This window comes from Epinephelus fuscoguttatus, linkage group LG5, assembly GCF_011397635.1.
Source record: "Epinephelus fuscoguttatus linkage group LG5, E.fuscoguttatus.final_Chr_v1".
Lineage (NCBI taxonomy): Eukaryota > Metazoa > Chordata > Actinopteri > Perciformes > Serranidae > Epinephelus > Epinephelus fuscoguttatus.
The window spans coordinates 22,436,975-22,453,972 of NC_064756.1; the positions used below are offsets into that span (position 1 = coordinate 22,436,975).

The 16,998-nt window shown below is 41.0% G+C and overlaps 1 protein-coding gene across 1 annotated transcript; it reads left to right on the forward strand.

The window, feature by feature from the left end:
• The first annotated feature begins 2,987 nt into the window (after window positions 1–2,987).
• Window positions 2,988–16,936, forward strand: tmprss13a (transmembrane serine protease 13a). Its single transcript, XM_049575860.1, has 13 exons — window positions 2,988–3,183; window positions 7,494–7,668; window positions 7,800–7,910; window positions 8,830–8,994; window positions 9,533–9,659; window positions 10,119–10,217; window positions 11,268–11,311; window positions 12,304–12,466; window positions 12,614–12,792; window positions 13,411–13,509; window positions 15,241–15,383; window positions 15,478–15,630; window positions 15,759–16,936. Exons 1-13 carry the CDS (start codon window positions 3,166–3,168, stop codon window positions 15,771–15,773), a joined length of 1,491 nt encoding a protein of 496 aa, XP_049431817.1. The 5' UTR covers window positions 2,988–3,165; the 3' UTR covers window positions 15,774–16,936.
• Window positions 16,937–16,998: the final 62 nt, after the last annotated feature.

Here is a 16,998-nt window from a genome sequence, read left to right on the forward strand (position 1 = left end):
ACACCAGATTGTCCTAAAACTGAGGGGACATTTACCTCTGAATCAACTACACTACCTCACTTGTCTTTCTGTTTACACGACAACAGTGCCAGCCTTTACCCCGTTTTTTCTCATGACCTTGTTTGGAAACTAAATACAATGTTTATGTCCTTCACGGGACAATTGTCTCATCAGGAAAAGAACAAACTCTTGCTGTTTGCTCATGATTAGGCCCGTTGAAACTGCAGTGATATGTTGTTCATGTATACACATAGGGCAGCCCTCAATGCCAGAATGACTGCACTAAAGAGAAATGCATCAGTATGTTCAGGAAGAGAAGTCATCATTTGTTTTAACGCTTATTAATTAGTCAATACGTTTAGAAATATACTTTCAATTCCGAGAAAGGGCCTTTCTCTTAATTATAACCAAATATGTCACCAGTTTCCCTCTCTGTTTCACACCTTCATTTCACACGTGACTTTTTAAGTTTTAGTTCCTGTTAAAGGAGAAAAAAAAATAACTTGTTTGCTGGTGTTGCCTTTTGGTTTCTTTCTTGCCGATGGACAGAGAACTGCTGAGTAAATCTGAGCTGTGGGACACCACCTAAATGTCAGCTGCTGTTGTTCAAAGGGGGGGACTTTTCTCACGAGTCATGTGTTATGTGAGGAGTGTCCACTGTCCTCAAGCACACAAGAGAAGACTGTATATCATACCACCCTCTAGTGTTACAAGGCAAACACATCTTTACATTGAATGTCTTGCGGTGCTTCTCATAAACTCAGTATATAATTCATTTAGACCCACACAAAGACTTTGAGAGTTTGTCTAAAGATCAAATGTGTGGCTATCCAGTTCTTGACATCAGCATTCATGATGTGCTCTGTCTGTTGAACATACATATTTATAATTTATTTGTGCAATAGTACAAAGTTGTGACAAAGAGCAAACCATGCTGAGACGGAGTGGAGGGTGACATACCACATAGGTCCTCACCTAGGGTTCAGAACTGGGACATTTTGGTTATTTGGGTGTGCATCCTAGACCTCAAAGTCCCCACAATGTCCTATACATATATATTCATATAGTGCAGCACCAAGTCAGCAGAGGCAGAGGTCTCCCTTGTCACACAGCATCCACAAGCTAGATTGTTCCTGATAAGTCCTGACAAGGACATAGGAAAAGCATACAGTGATACGCAAAACAACTGTAAGCAGTGGGACGCCTACAAAGGGCCACACAGCAAAGGATCAGTTTTGCTGGATCTCCATACCCTGACAAATACTGGTCAACCAGACAATATGCAAATAGGCAGGGGACAGAAAACAACAGTGGTAGTAGATGTGGAGAGTCTCAAGTGACAGAAACTGGAGAACCATGAGTGACTGAGAGAGGAACTAGTGATCATTTTGAAAGTGAGTAGAAAACTGAGAACACTTGAAAAAGTATATTGTTATATACTCTGCAGGATTTTCCTAAAAAACAATCTAAAGATTCATAATCATCACTAGAAGTGTAGAGACTCTGCCCTCTGCCTGTATTTTCTTTTAATTATCTGTGCCCGTTTATGCAACCCAGTCTCACTCCGTAGTCGTCGAAATCCGGCTCATGGGCAGTGACTTGTGGTGTCAAACACTAACAAAAAAGCTATCTTTTAATGGTGGCATGATACACAGTTATAAATATAATGGCCCTCAGCAGCGTAGGAGGAAATGCTGTGGGATACGAACGAAAGTTAAGGGAATGAAAGTCCGAGTAGGGTGGGCAGGAGGGTGGTTGATGAGTCCAACAAACACAGACTTTCACCCAGGAGAGCAGTGTTCATGTCCCGTAAAATTATAAAGCCAAACCCTGTTCTTTTTTCCTAAACCTAACCATGTGTTTTATTTTTTACCTAAACCCAACCACGTGTTAGTTGTTAAAGGCAAAAAAACATCAATTTGCAGTGTTTTACCAATGTAGTGCATTTATTTTGAAAGAGACTGTATGTAAACTGTAAATTTCCTGTGAAAATTTAAGTGTATTTTTAAAGAGGACACTGCATGTAACAGGCAGAACTTGAAATGGTGTCCCAGAAAGTCAAATGCAACCAGGGTACCTTTCACGTAAAATCTAGACGTGGAAAGTCCAAGACCAAACGTTGATATGTGACAAAGTCAGAGGGAGAATGTGTTGGTTTATGGGCCTGTGCCCCCACAGCACTCAGGTGAGGTCAGGGCCCTATAAAAAGTTAGTTACCAGGTGCCAGACTGTAAGCAGCAAGCTCCCATCTTTACAACAGTAACTGACAATCCTGCCTAGTGTACCTTTAATGAAAACACAAACAGCAGCACACACCTGTGTGTCACATTCACAACACACACATTAATCAGTTGCTTCATTTCTGTGATTCAATGAGAAGGCTATTTTTTTCTCCAGCTTTTCCTTGTAGAGAATGTGAAGGCGATGTCACACTGTTATTGTTTTTTGACAGGGGTGTCATCATGTGGGGATTGGGCTGTGTCACCTGTGCTGGCTACAGCGGGCAGGCTAAGGTATTTGGACAAACTAATCACACCCAAGGTCTGAATCCTAGACCCCAATGCACCCGTCCCACATGGCTTGACCTACCTTTACATATATTATGCTGCGTACAAGCATATTGTAGTGTTAAATTCACCGGTAAGACATCCTGCATTAGAAATTATGTAGAATTTTACTGTATCTGAAAACAAGTCAGTGTCAGCTTTTTTTTTAAGTTCCTGTCACTCTCTGTGAAGAGGAAGACATTTTGGTTCAGGGGCACTGACAGCTCAGCTGGTGTCATTTGAGCCACAATGGAGTTTGGTACTGTGAAACAAGCACTGACAGTCTCTGGCTACAACGAAACCGGTCTGGCAGGTGGGAAACTGGTACACTGGGCACACCCGTCTCTGTGAGCAGAGGAATGAAAGACTGAGAGAATGATGGATGCTAGAAGTGGGAGGTGTCAGGTAAGAGGTGGGAAGGCAGACCTACCTGTTGTTGCTTGGACGAAGGTCAGTGAGAAACACATAGTAGAGTAGGAAGGAGAGAAGAGGACAAAGAAGAAGAAAATAGAGGTGTTAAATGTGGCGCTGTCATGCTCTAACCACTGGTCGATGATGTGAAAAAGCTCCACCCACCTGCTCTCACCTTCACTCTCCACTATTTGTTGACCTGAGTCCGATGGCAAAGCATGACCCGGTAAGTTCTTCCTTTGTCTTTCTCTTAAAACTCCCTTTTCTTGCTACACTGAGTCTCCTGTCCTTTCCTCTAACTTCAACCTTCTGGTAATCAATGACTAAACTCGCTCCTTGATCAACACTCGCCTGTCACTGTGACTCTGAATGCTTTCCTCTATCTGCCTCTCTGTTTGCTCTGTTTGAGTTTCAGTGTGTTTAGTTGTCTGTTAACCTGTTTGGCCTACGTAAGAGTGCTTTTCATAGCGGGGGTTACAGGCTGACAACAGAGGTTTTATTTATGTTAACTTAACTGCCAGGCAGGAGTTTGAATATGTGTTTTGCCTAAACAAACTCTTAAGAATGGTGACTTTGGGGCAACACCTTTACACTTTGTTCAGGACTCTTTAGATTATTTAACTAATATTGTAATTCTGTCTTTTTGCAGTCCACAACATCAACTCTTGATAAGGCTAGAAAAAAGCCCTTGTTTTTTGGATGTACCTCCACATTTTTAACATTTTTGTTTTCTGTACTAACCGCACCTATTGCAACAACAACATGAACATTATTCAGATTTAGAGTCTAAGGATAAAGAGTGTTGTATGTTTTACAGATTATAAAGCGCTCTGAGACAAACCTATGATTGGGTTATATAAATACACTTGACTTGACTAGTGACGAGCACATAATGTACCGACTTTGCCACAAGTACGTGGTTAAAATCCAAAATTTCAGTGGACTGACTTTGTTAATGGTTTACCAGAAGAGGAAAGTGTCAGATGTGTCACTAATGTTTTTCAGAAATGCAGAGGCCTGACCTGTCTCTGCTTTAATAACTTTAAGGCCCTACAGACAAACATGAAGGGACATTTTAGTTTCCAGTTTCATGTCGGGTAGCGTTGTAACTTTATATTATCATAGTTATTGTCAGTTAAATCTTGACCTTTTAAATGTCATGTGAACCCTTAATCTTTTAACTTCTTCAGTGTTTTTCCATGATAGTGGCCGATAGGCAAACTACGCAAGATGACCCAAGTGCACTCTGCTGGGAAATATGATGAACCTGTTCCTCCATCTATGTCAACCTAGCCATTTTCAATTAAGTGGGGTGTATGCTGCCTATAGGCATATGCTGAAATTTGATCAGCATGCAGCAGAGAGGGTCTTATGAAACACCTTTTGTATCGCGTCCATCTGTAGCCATTGCCAACCTCAATACATTAATCCCTTTCTTTTTTCGACAAAGCATTTTTTTTTTGCCCTGTTTATTTAGGTGTGACCACAGTGATGAATAAAGCATGGTTACAACAGCTATGGTGAAGTATTGTTGGTTGTTGGCAACTACATGGCAGGTTACCACTAAGCATTGCATAAATCATAACTAATTTGACTGTATTCAAAACATGGTAACAGATAGCGATCATGTCAGCCTTCTACTATGCCATGGAGCATCTGAATTTATTAACCCATATCCATGAGAAAAGCTCTTCCTCCATAAGCACTAAAACTAAAATCAAACCCATTGTGTATAATCTTGTTCTATTTCTCCTTTTAATTGTGAGGATAGCAGAAGGGATGGTATTGACTCCTGCATTGTATCACTTTCGGTAAACGCATGGGTGACACTGCAAACAGGTGTTCAGGCCACATCCTGCTCAAACGAGTAGAGTCACATAGCATTCTGGATTTGGGAACATTCATATCTGCGTCAGTCCGCCCAAGTTGCATTCCACAGAACACAAAACAGCACAGCACTGTATGCAGCCTATATCAGTGTGTCTGCATGTATATAGATAACCTGTTACTTAACCGGTTATCGGAGCAGCTTATTTATGTGTTTGAGCACGTAAACACCATATCCTGTTTACAGAAACCGGGATAAGACCTTATCTCGTTTATGTGAAACCCAAATAGGTGAAGTACTCCAAAAGAAACTACTGTGGCATGTATACACCTTATCCTGGTTATTAAGAGCCACTGACTATGTGCGCAGGTGCAGTTCCTACTTTGGTTATATGTTAACAGCAATGGAGGCGGCGAGTTTTGTGTTTCTGTAATGACAGAGATAAATATAGTGTGTAGCTTGGGTGGGAAAAGGAATCGAAATGCTAACCTATTCAAGTCTGTAGTGGAAATTTTCTCTACACCCAGAGTAAGTAAACTCCATCATAACAACAGTGGTAATAGATGTGGAGAGGCGATCAGGTGGAGGAGCCAAGCCCGCAACGCTCTGTTGGTATTTAATAGTGCTGAGCCCGGTAAAAGCCCAAGTGGATTAATTTTAAGACACAGTTAAATTATTTTAAGTGTAACAGTTACAGGATGTGAGATGTCAGATTAACAGTTACAAAACTGCCTGCCATCACTGCCCCTGTGATAATAAAATGCAGTGATCAGTAACAGGGATACTAGTATTTATCAGGTATACAGGGAATATGAATAACCTGATTTCTCTGTGCTCATGTAACACCATATCCTGAGTATGACCTTAACCGGGATAAGCCTCATAAACGGGTTATTCATGTGTATACACTGCATGCACTTGTCATATTTTGACGCCTGGGCAGAAGCCCCTGACATCATTATAAGCCTTTTGCATTGTGTCTTGACACAGGATTGGCAGTTAGATTTGGGCAACAGTACTATTTGGTTAGGGTTATGGTTAGGGTTAGACAAATATGAAGCCAGTGCCAGCAGCCGGTTAGCCTACATCATGGTCACATTGCAGTGAATTGTGATTTATTAAATCAGTGAAGTCTGCTAAAGTCTGCACCCCAAGTGGGCTCTCTGGAAGTCTGCAGGAGGTTCGCTTGAGGCCCTTTGTGGACTGGATGAATTGTGGATTTTGACAACCCTAAGCACTCCCAGACTTCCCAGGAACACATCGGAAGGGGGGCATTCTTATGTTCCCTAGACTTATAATGGGAACATGACAAATGATCCTATGTTCTCAAGCTCTGACAAAGATGCTCCCCAACACTGTACTTACTTAATAAGACATAGGTTAGGGTTAACTGGATTATATAATAACATATATTAACCTGAAATGGGTCAAATTAGACCCAAACACATAAAGTGTGTTAAAAGAATATACTGAAGTAAGGAACAAAGGACTCTGGGAACACAGGACCCTAGGGACATAGGACCTTGGCAATATAGGACCCTGGGAATATAGATATACTCCCCTTTGGAAGCTAATTCTTCATTACCTAATCACCGGCTCTCTTTGACCCTTGCTATTCTTTCATATTCACGGAAGAAGGAAGTGAAGATTGTTTAAACCAAGAGGCAAAGGGGAATATACTATGCGGAATAAACTTTTGAAAGACAGTTTTGCAAGTCATTGTAGAAGAAAGACAGAGATACACAGAGACCTGTAGCATGTTGTGTTTGTGGGGAAAATGTGTCCAGATAAAGACAAATGCTATGTCTGTGAATACTGCGAGTTACAGTGAAGCTGATTTGTGATTTGTGTACTTGTGTTTGAAATTGTCTCTATTAAGTCATGTTTAATGTGTGTTTTGGGTGTGTTTCGCCACCGACTACTGTTTTGGCGGTGTAACTGCAGAGTGACACAGACACACCACCGCACAAGTATAAATGCTCACAACGGCGTAGTGACATGTAGGCTACGGTGGTCTGCCGCACAACTATAAATCCTTTTTAAGACTGGCAGTCCTAGAGGCCATTGTTAAACCAGGGATTGAGTCTGACTTACAAATGTTTTAGTCATGAGTCATTCACAGTGAGCTCATGATGGAGCTTTAGCCAAGTGGATAAAAGCAATGTTGTCACAAAATCTCAGTTTCAGGCGCCTTTCTTCTCCCCTATCGCTTCTCATTTGTGAACAGATGTTAAATACCAATCCCCAAAACTCAAATACTGATTAAATCCTTTATCCAAAGTGCTTGATATTGCTGCTGGGAACTGTGAGTCGAAAAGGGCAGAGGAGGTTGCATAAACAAAAAATGAGGAAATGAACTGTTACCACCTGATTTTTAGACACTGTTGCCAGGATACGTCACATGCGCCTTTGTGTTTAAGGTTGTTATCCAGGTGTGGACTTAGGGGTTGATAATAGTGTTAGGATTGCATGGAGGACAATGGGCTACGTGCTCAGTCTTGGCAACCAAAAACATGCAAGTGATTTGCCTCGGTAATTATTTGCCATCTATTGTCTATGTAATGATATTATTATACCCACTAAATATAGCATGGTGTTGTTTCCAAGTGTAATAACTGACACAATAAGGCACAAAGACTCTGTATCACGGATTCATCTATGTCATGATCTCTCGCAAGTTGTTTACTTTTCCTCTCTTCTCCTCACAGAACGAGCCCCCTCCTCCTTACTACTCTGTTGACGTGCACACCCAGCCCCCCCTCAAGTCCTATGAGGAGGTGGTATACGGTGTGGGTCCAAGCCTGACACCCCCCGTCCATCCACATTACATCCCCCAGTATCCACCACCTGTGGTTGCTCCCCAAGTCACACGGTCGGGCATACGTGAGTGATACCTGCAGCTTCCATATTTTCCTGAGAACACAACGGATCCAGAATTAGGAGCAAAGTAAATGGAGACAAGGTCCCCTTGAGGATTATTAATGTGTGTGTGTTTGTGTACTCTCTGTGTCCAGCCCCCAGCAGTAGGAGGAAGAGATGCTGCAGGAATAATGCTCAGTGTTACGGAGGGTCAGGGGGAATCTTACTGGTGCTCGGTCTGCTGGCACTGGCCATCTGGCTTGGAGGTATACTGGTTATTTATACAGATCACTGGAAATTATTATTAATATTTATTTGTTGCCCTGATTTATTCAGGAGTATTTTAATGGCATGCAAAGAATATACAAGTCAAAATGTTTTCTGTGCTCATGTAGCTCTGTTGACAGTAGATTTTTTTTTTTGCATTAATTTTTTGTTTTTGGTATTAAGCCTTTTGAAAGGGACTGTAGGACTAAAGATGATGTAATTGCTGGTACATAAAGGAAGTGCGAATAATTATGGTGGCCAACTTGAAAATGCAAAAAATTCTGAAATGCAAATGGATCTATCCAGAGCCAGTGATTGGTTTGTCCGTTCTGGGCTACTGTACAAATATGGTGATGCAACATGGTGGACTCCGTGGACAAGGACCTGCTTGCTATGTAGATATAGCCATCTTATTCTAAGGCAACAAAAACCCAATGATCCTTATCTTCAGGTCATTAGACACTAAAGAAAACACAGTTATTTTTTATATTCCATTTCTGTCAATATATAAATCTGCTGGACCTTTAAAATGTTCTGAAAAAAGTATCCTCCTCCAGCATCCCTTAACTTTTTAATTTAATAGCCCTTTTATAAAGTTTGCCTTGTAAGATAATAAGATAAAGCTGTTGTTATTTCCCATTTCCATTGAGCTCTGTCGGTATTTCAAATGTTTGTAACTAAATTTATAAGCTGTAGCTAATTGTATTGTTGAAATCATTTATGGGAATAGGATCATTATGGAATGTATGGATAAGTTAAAAGTAGTTATGGCTGTTGAAACATTTTTAAATTGTTGCAGATATACATTAAGTGAGTTCTCTGTTCTTATTTCATGGCCAGATTTAGTTTTAATTAATCATACCAATAATGGCACACTCAACTTCTACTAACCCAAACTCATTACTCCCCCAACAACAGTTCGCTATGGCACCAGGTATGGAACAACGACATTTATCTACCATGTGCCTGATGAGCCCGACAATGAAACTCCATCTTTGCCAGAACTTGATATCTGCCCCAACACTACTGTCCAATGTGATGGCATAAGAGACTGCCAACTGGGCACTGACGAAAGAACCTGTGGTGAGCAGGCCCATGCACACACACAAGCACACTCACAAACACACATGGAGACTTTACCAGAGTCAGACTCGCACAAGGACAGATGGTGAGGAGGGATGGGCAGACACTTGACAGCCAAAAGGATAGCCTCGAAATAAAAACAGGCTAGAGGATCCTTGTATTGAGTTCTCATAGGATTTATACACCAGGCTTGTGTATTTTAAGTGTCAATATTAACAGCAGATAAAAAAAGTAATTTTATATATAAGTGCCTTCCAGTAGACAACACATAATTTACATTAGAGATGTAATATTAAGGTATAATGTGGTATAAAAAACAAGAAATAAAGTGCACACAGCAGCCTGCTTACATTTGCCAAGTCTTGCCAAGTCAAGTCAAGTCATTTCATATTTAATTTGAGCTTTTACTGTAATTGTTTGTAGTTGCAACAGCAGCAGTACACAGGCCAAAGACTCCACATTACTGTCATACCGTGTTAAGCATAATCTACTGAAGAGACGCCATCTAAGTCATCCTCTTACTTTTGTCTTCCCCCAGTGAGGTTTGACAAGAACAACGGCCTGCAGATCAAGACATCTCAAAATGGCCGCTTCCTACCAGTGTGCCACCAAAACTGGGACCGGAGCTACGCTGACAAGACCTGTGCTCAGCTAGGATTCAGAGAGTAAAGATCATCACTTTAACTCAATCATTATTGCCCAACCTGAAGCTAAAGAGTGCTAAACAACACACATGAAATAAATCGGAGCAGCAGCCTCAGCAGCGTCGGCAGCACTCCAGCATCAAAATATTTATCACTGTTCCGCATCATCATTCAAAGGCTTCATGAAGGAATGATTCAGCGAGTCATTTTGCCAGATCCAATTTCAACAGTAGCTAGTGAATATGTGGACTTATAGCTCCATCCTGTAATTTACCCCCTGAGATCCATCTGATTTGTCCTCACTTGCTGCTGGGTGTTTAGGGCTGAATTGATTCTCCACAGGGTCTCCCTTGGGTGTCTCAGAGTGACAGAAGCAGAATGAGTTTCCAGACTCAATCAGGCATTGTTTCAACAGAATGATCTCTGTGTGTGCAAGTTTATCTCTTCAGCTGTCTGAACTGCCTTTCTCTCCATCTCCAGGTCCTATGCCACTGGAGCATTTACACCCACGTCCCAGTCAGCTGGTTTAACAGTGACCAGCAGTTCATCTTCACTTATCCAGGGTCAGGTGGAAGTCAGGTAAACAATCTATTTTTTTTTGTCCCTGTTTCATATACAGGTCAGGTTTAAACTATGATCCTTTAAATTCATTTATTATAAAACACATCTCATCACATGAAATATTTTAATACTTATGAAAGCAGTTCAAGAGATATTACTTCCACTTATTTTCTTTTTTCTTTTTATCTGTTTTTTTTTTTGATTATTTAGGCTTTAAGGATATCTATTTGCAGAAATGGTATATTTATAACTACATTTTGTTAGCCCAGGTTGTGACAAGGATGGAGTGAGGATGTGATGGTGGAGTCCGCCATGTGTTCTACAGTAGCTCAGAATGGACAAACCAAACACTGGCTCGCGATAGGGCCATTTACATTTTTGCCTCAGCCATAGTAGGTCCCCTACGTGCTTGGCACATGGAAGAAGTTTCACTTCTTCAATTTTACCACTAGATGCCACTATATCCTACACACTAGACCTTTAATATAGGAAAGTAACACACATAACACACATGAGAATGTGGCATAACAATATATGATCACAAAAAAAAGAAAAAAAAATTGACAAAAAAATTTAAAAGTAATTTAAAGAAAGATTAAATAAAATTAATAGGATCCCTTCAGTAATTCAAATAATAAGGCCGACATTACCAGTACATTTAGAACATTCTATGGTAGAGCATATTTAGAAATGTATATAGCGCTACTCTATATGGAAGGACCTATATTAATACAATATAAATCTATAGTTTCCTTGATTTCATGTTGTGTTGTGCTACTTTGTAAAGGTTAGTAACTTTTTTTTGGGTTTCTTTTCAAAAGAAATCAGCTTCGTAATGTTTTAGTTTTTTTTTTTAAACTTAATTTCAGGTGATTGAGATTTAGATATTTGAGCAAACAGGATAATTGTGTTCCTGATCTGGGAACAGTTTTTATCCAGAACCCTCAGCATAATGATTAAATAAGGTTTTTTTTTTTCTCTCTAAAAAGGCAGCAGTAAAGTGGACACTGGTGTACTGCATGTACTCATGATAACATGACATATTTTTCTAATTGTGGCATTACACAGTTCATCCTGTCCAGACCAGAGGACTGTCTCCCTGCAGTGTGTGGGTAAGGAGCCTCCATCTGTTCCTAACGCCATGTGTCACGTCACTCTCTTTCTCTCTCTCTCTGTCTCACACACACAATACCTACGACTGCACATCCTGCCATTTGAAAACACGACTATTTGACCAATATCACCTGACATTACTGCAGTATGTTTTGGATCATTCTGAAAATTTCTACAATCAGTGTTAAATTAAACTCAGAGGCCCAAGAACTGGGGTGACGAGGATGAATTTCACCAACGAGAAAACAATGAGAAACTGTGTATCATAATATGGCAAATATAAAATGTAGCATGCAAGCTGGTTCTGGCTTTCTATTCCAGCCCTCAAGCTGCTGCTACACTTATTGTGCAGTACATGGCATATGCCAGGCACAGCAACATCCAACACACCCTTTCAGTCATGTTTATCTAAGCCCAACTCTTTCACTGGCATCTTGCTTACCTGAAAACTACGCTGACAGTTTCCACGACTAGTGTGGTTCATGTACTAAAACATTTCATAAGCCTCAGCATCCACCTGTAGGCTCTGAGTCTACCTTTCCATACGGGGAAAGTTATCACCATCACTCCCTACTCCCTGCTGCTTTGAGCTTGGTGTGTCTTTGTGGGGAGTGATGAGGTCAGAGCCTTGACAGCAAATATCAGCACTGTACATATTTGCATAATAATCTATTTCCTGTTGACAGGCTGAAATATGTAAAATAAATAATAATATACTAATAAATAAACACATAATAATAAACACATTGATGCTCAGTGCAATGAACTGTATTTCACTGTTAGCAAGCGTCACGTCGCATGCGTATGCAAGAAACTAGTATCTTGTTTTGTTATTTTTGTAAAACAGGAACACAAGGCAGCATTCTATCACCACAGTTTCACCAAAACTCATCAAACCATAATATTGAATCATCTTTCAGCCTTATGTAAAGGATGTTTCAGCTGCTTCCCTGCCTGTTATACTGTATCACACGTTGTCTCCTGTTCTTAGACTGTGGTCGGCAGCAATCTACGTCCCGCATCATTGGGGGCAGCATAGCCGAGACAGGTCAGTGGCCTTGGCAGTTGTCGCTGCACTACAGAGGATCCCACGTCTGCGGAGGAGTCCTGATCTCTCCTGATTTTGTGCTGACCGCTGCCCACTGCTTCCCAAAGTAACTGACTGCCTTGGTGTATTTTCCACAGCTTCTGATTCATGTTTTTTCTGTACTTTAAAGTCTTCTATGCTGAAAATATAAGCACCAATTCCATTTGATGTGATCCCATTGCTTGTCACTAAATAGTCCTTTCTTGTGTCGCAGAGAAAAACCTTCAAGTCTCTTGCCAGTGAGTTGGAGAGTGTATGGTGGAGCGGTGAATCTTCAGAACCTACCTCAGCCCTACCTGGTTAAGAAGATCATACTCAATAACAACTACGACAGCAGGACTAATGACTTTGATATCGCTCTGCTCAAACTCACATCTCCAGTTGTTTTCAACGGTCAGTCACATCTTTACTTAAAATAATGTTGATGATCATCCCACTTTCATACCTGAGGCTGCAGTCAGAATTTGGTCCTTACATCTGCACGTTGTTAGCTCTCATGGTGGAAATCTGACCTCCATGCAGCAAGAGAAGAATCAGGAAATGCAACATGAGCTATTTATGTTGAGAGAAAGTACAGTATGTGTTCATACGCAGTGTGTAGTGTGGGCTGGTGGGTGACTGGATGGCTTGAAAAAGAGTCCTTTTGCAGGCTGGCTCGAGAGCCTGTGTTTCCTTTGCTGCATGTCATCCCTTCTCCCTCGCCCTTTCGTATCACTTTTCGGCTGCTCCTTAACAAGGCAATAAAAGCCATAAATGAATAATGTAAATAAAAATGTTTCTGTTAATGAAACACAGACCAAAAACTAACATTGTGTCATTGGGTAAAACCAATACTCAGGGCAGTGACTGCCCTTTTTCTCCTACTGAGTTGGAGCTTTAAAAGTCTGTGCTGAATACACAGTCATACTGGTAATCTGATTTGCCCAGCCCACTGTTTGTGAGTGAGAGTGTGTGTGTGTGTGTGTGTGTGTGTGTTTCCACAAGTCAAATATGTCTTCTTGTGTTATCCAGACAAAGTCCAGCCAGCTTGTCTGCCAGCTTTTGACCAGCAGTTTCCCCCCGGCACCCAATGCTGGACCTCAGGTTTTGGCACCACCGAAGCAGGATCAGGTAAGCTTGGATATGGAGCCATTGAGTATACTAGAGATGTAACAAATTATATAATAAGGGTTGTGGTTTATTTTATCGGCTACCCATTACCTTCCGCTATAGCAGAAAGAGACATGCGTATTCAGTCATGTGGTCTGCCTTAGGTACAACTGCATTTATTTCTTAAAAAGTGTAAGTCCTTCATGATTTTCTACGACTGTTAGATAACCTGTTCAATTCTACAGAAGCCCTGTGCATAACTGTGTGTTTTGAGAGGTTAGTTTTGGGTGCGAGGATACTTAACCGCCATTTTCTCACATCCATCCATCCGTCCATCCATTTTCGTAATCGTTATCCTCTTGAGGGTTGCGGGGGTGCTGGAGCCTATCCCAGCTGACATTGGGCGAGAGGCAGGGTACACCCTGGACAGGTCACCAGACTATCACAGGGCTGACACATAGAGACAGACAACCATTCACACCTACACTCACACCTACGGATAATTCAGAGTCACCAATTAACCTGCATGTCTTTGGACTGTGGGAGGAAGCCGGAGTACCCGGAGAAAACCCACGCTTGACACAGGGAGAACATGCAAACTCCGCACAGAAGGGCTCCCTCCTGGGATCAAACCAGGAACCCTCTTGCTGTGCGACAACAGTGCTAACCACCACATGACTGTGGCATCCATTTTCTCACACATTAAATGGAATATATATGGTTGTATCTGGCCATGCAGAGTACTCAAATAATTGTGAAAAAATTGTTAAGGTGCATACAGAGTAAGGACGAGTAAAAATTGATAAGTAAATAAATAAATAAGTAAAGTTAGACCACATCAGAGCTCACATGCATATTTTATTTTTTCTGCACAATCAAAAACTGAGTCTTTCTCTGCAGATAAGGGTGCGCGTGTATAACTTGTTTCAGTATAGACAGTGTGAGATGGGGTGAGCATAGCTGTTGCCATGGCAGCGCATATATTTATCAATCAACTTAACCTATTCTTAAAGGTACACTGTGCAGGATTTTCCTAAAGGTCAATGTACAGACTTCCACAGAAGTTATCCCTCTCAATCATCACTCAGGAGCTACTAGAAGTGTATAATCATTTTATTTTCTGTGTTTAGGGCGTTTATTTATTCATTCTTTTTATTCTTTATTTTTTCAAGCCCATTTTCATATATACAGCTTATTTGCTTTTTAGTTTACAGTTCATTACAAAGAAAATTTCCGATCAGAGTTAAAGGGAAACTAAGTGAATAAAAATATATTTTTATACATTAAACACAATGGCTGTATAGTTACAGTCTCCCATCTTCTAGCAGCCCCATTTTCTCAAACACATCATCCCTATTCCTTATTTTGTTTGTCGCTTTCTCCATGAATTTTACTTCTTGAATCATACTTTTCCATTTTATTAAATACAAGACGTTTATGGGTGTGTCAGCAGCACTCAGGTGAGACTGGGGCTTATAAATAGATAGCAACCAGGTGCAGACTATAATTAGCAGGCATTCAAGAGATACCACACCCCCAAAAAACCTGCAAATAGAGACTGAAAGATTGAATCTGGGTTTGGCTTTTACTTTCACTTTTGCTGGCAAGCTTGTTTACAAACAGTAACTTACTATCCTGCATAGTGTACCTTTAAGTTCAATGTAAAGTTTTACAAATATTCAGCCATTATTTCTGACACATTTTAGAGCCTTGTCAGAAGAATAAATGAGCATATTGTTTTCTCCAATACAGGCACTGTCTCCAATGATCTGATGGAAGTGACTGTGGACATCATTAGCACACAGACATGTAACGGCCGCCAAGGGTATAGAGGCTCCGTGACTCGGAACATGCTCTGTGCCGGGGACCTGAGCGGAGGCAGAGACTCCTGTCAGGTGAGCAGTCCATATCAAGGGACAGGTTCACAGATGAATATGTATTGTGCCTTCAGCACCCAGCAACCTTGCTTGTATGAACTATATTTTCCAGGGTGACAGTGGTGGACCTCTGGTGTGTAAGGGAGAGAAACTTTGGTACCTGGTGGGGATCACCAGCTGGGGAGAAGGCTGTGGTGCAGAATATAAGCCTGGCGTTTACACCAAAGTCAGCAGTGTTCTGCCCTGGATCTACAGTAATATGCAGGTGAGAATGGATGCAGCACAAAAACTGAAAAAACAATGCAATAAGGTGTGTCTGACATGCAAATATTTAAGATATATTTAGATTTAGGCCACAGGTTTTCACCTCCTCATCTCCTTTGCCTTCCACAGCAAGAGAAGCCGTGATGTCCCTTTGCTGCCTGCCCTCCCTTCCCCAAAAAACCCTGCACTATGAAGTAGAGAGATGGATTTACACATAGAAGGATGAACTGATGAGATGATACTTTAGACAGGAGCATGAATGTTTGCTTGCTTGGCGAAGTGGCAGCATGATACAATTCACACCGTGAACACTTGGACTTCTGTCTTGACGGTCTGCATCATCCACATTCATCCTCTGTTACACATCTGTCATGTGTATTACCTGAGAAAGAAGCAAGCACTCTCAAAATAAATCCACTCTACAGGTGCATGGCCAAAAGCAGCAGAAAAAAAGAAAAGAAGCCAGCACTCACAAATGTCCTTTTGGTAAATTTAATAAATCGACTTGGGTGGCGTTACCAGAAACACAGACGTTTCGACAGAAAGTCTTCTTCAGTTCACACACTGAAGAAGACTTTCTGTCGAACTGAAGAAAGTCTTCTTCAGTTCACACACTGAAGAAGACTTTCTGTCGAAACGTCGGTGTTTCTGGTAACGCCACCCAAGTCGATTTATTAAATTTACCAAAAGGACATTTGTGAGTGCTGGCTTCTTTTCTTTTTTTCATGTGTATTACCTGAACCTGATTATTGATACACTCCAATCGATGCATTGAACTTCATTCTTGCATTCTCGATTTTATTCTTCTGCCTCTTGGTGTCTCGGTCATACAGTATACTCATGTTCACCTACATGTTAAGCAAGCTTTAAAGACGGCTGGCCCTTCTCATGTGTTCTGTGCCAATGACACAGTCCACTCTGCTGTGATCTTCACTGGGAATGATGCCCTTTATGAATGATTATTGATTGTAGAGGTGTGTTTTGTTTTCCTCAGGGACACATCTCAGGCTTTAATGCTCGCTGTTGTTTACCATATTATGACTTTATGTATTTGTAAAGAAAACAACTAAGTGTAACTGTCCTGTTGAGCTGGCACTCTGCCTGTGCACCTGAACTGCTTATACTCACACTGTGAAATTTCTCAGAAATTGTTCTTCTGACATTGAATGTCAATGTGTGTGTGTTCGCTGTGTTTCATATTTACGTGCATTGGTCGTTTTGTGTAAGAGATTTTTTTTTCTATTTGTCTAATGTGTGGGATCACTGAGCATTAGCATACTTTAAATAAAAATCAGTTCAAATCCTTATGATGGAGGTGATCCATCACAAGCTGTCAATCACGCATTATGCTGGGGGTCTATGATGGGTG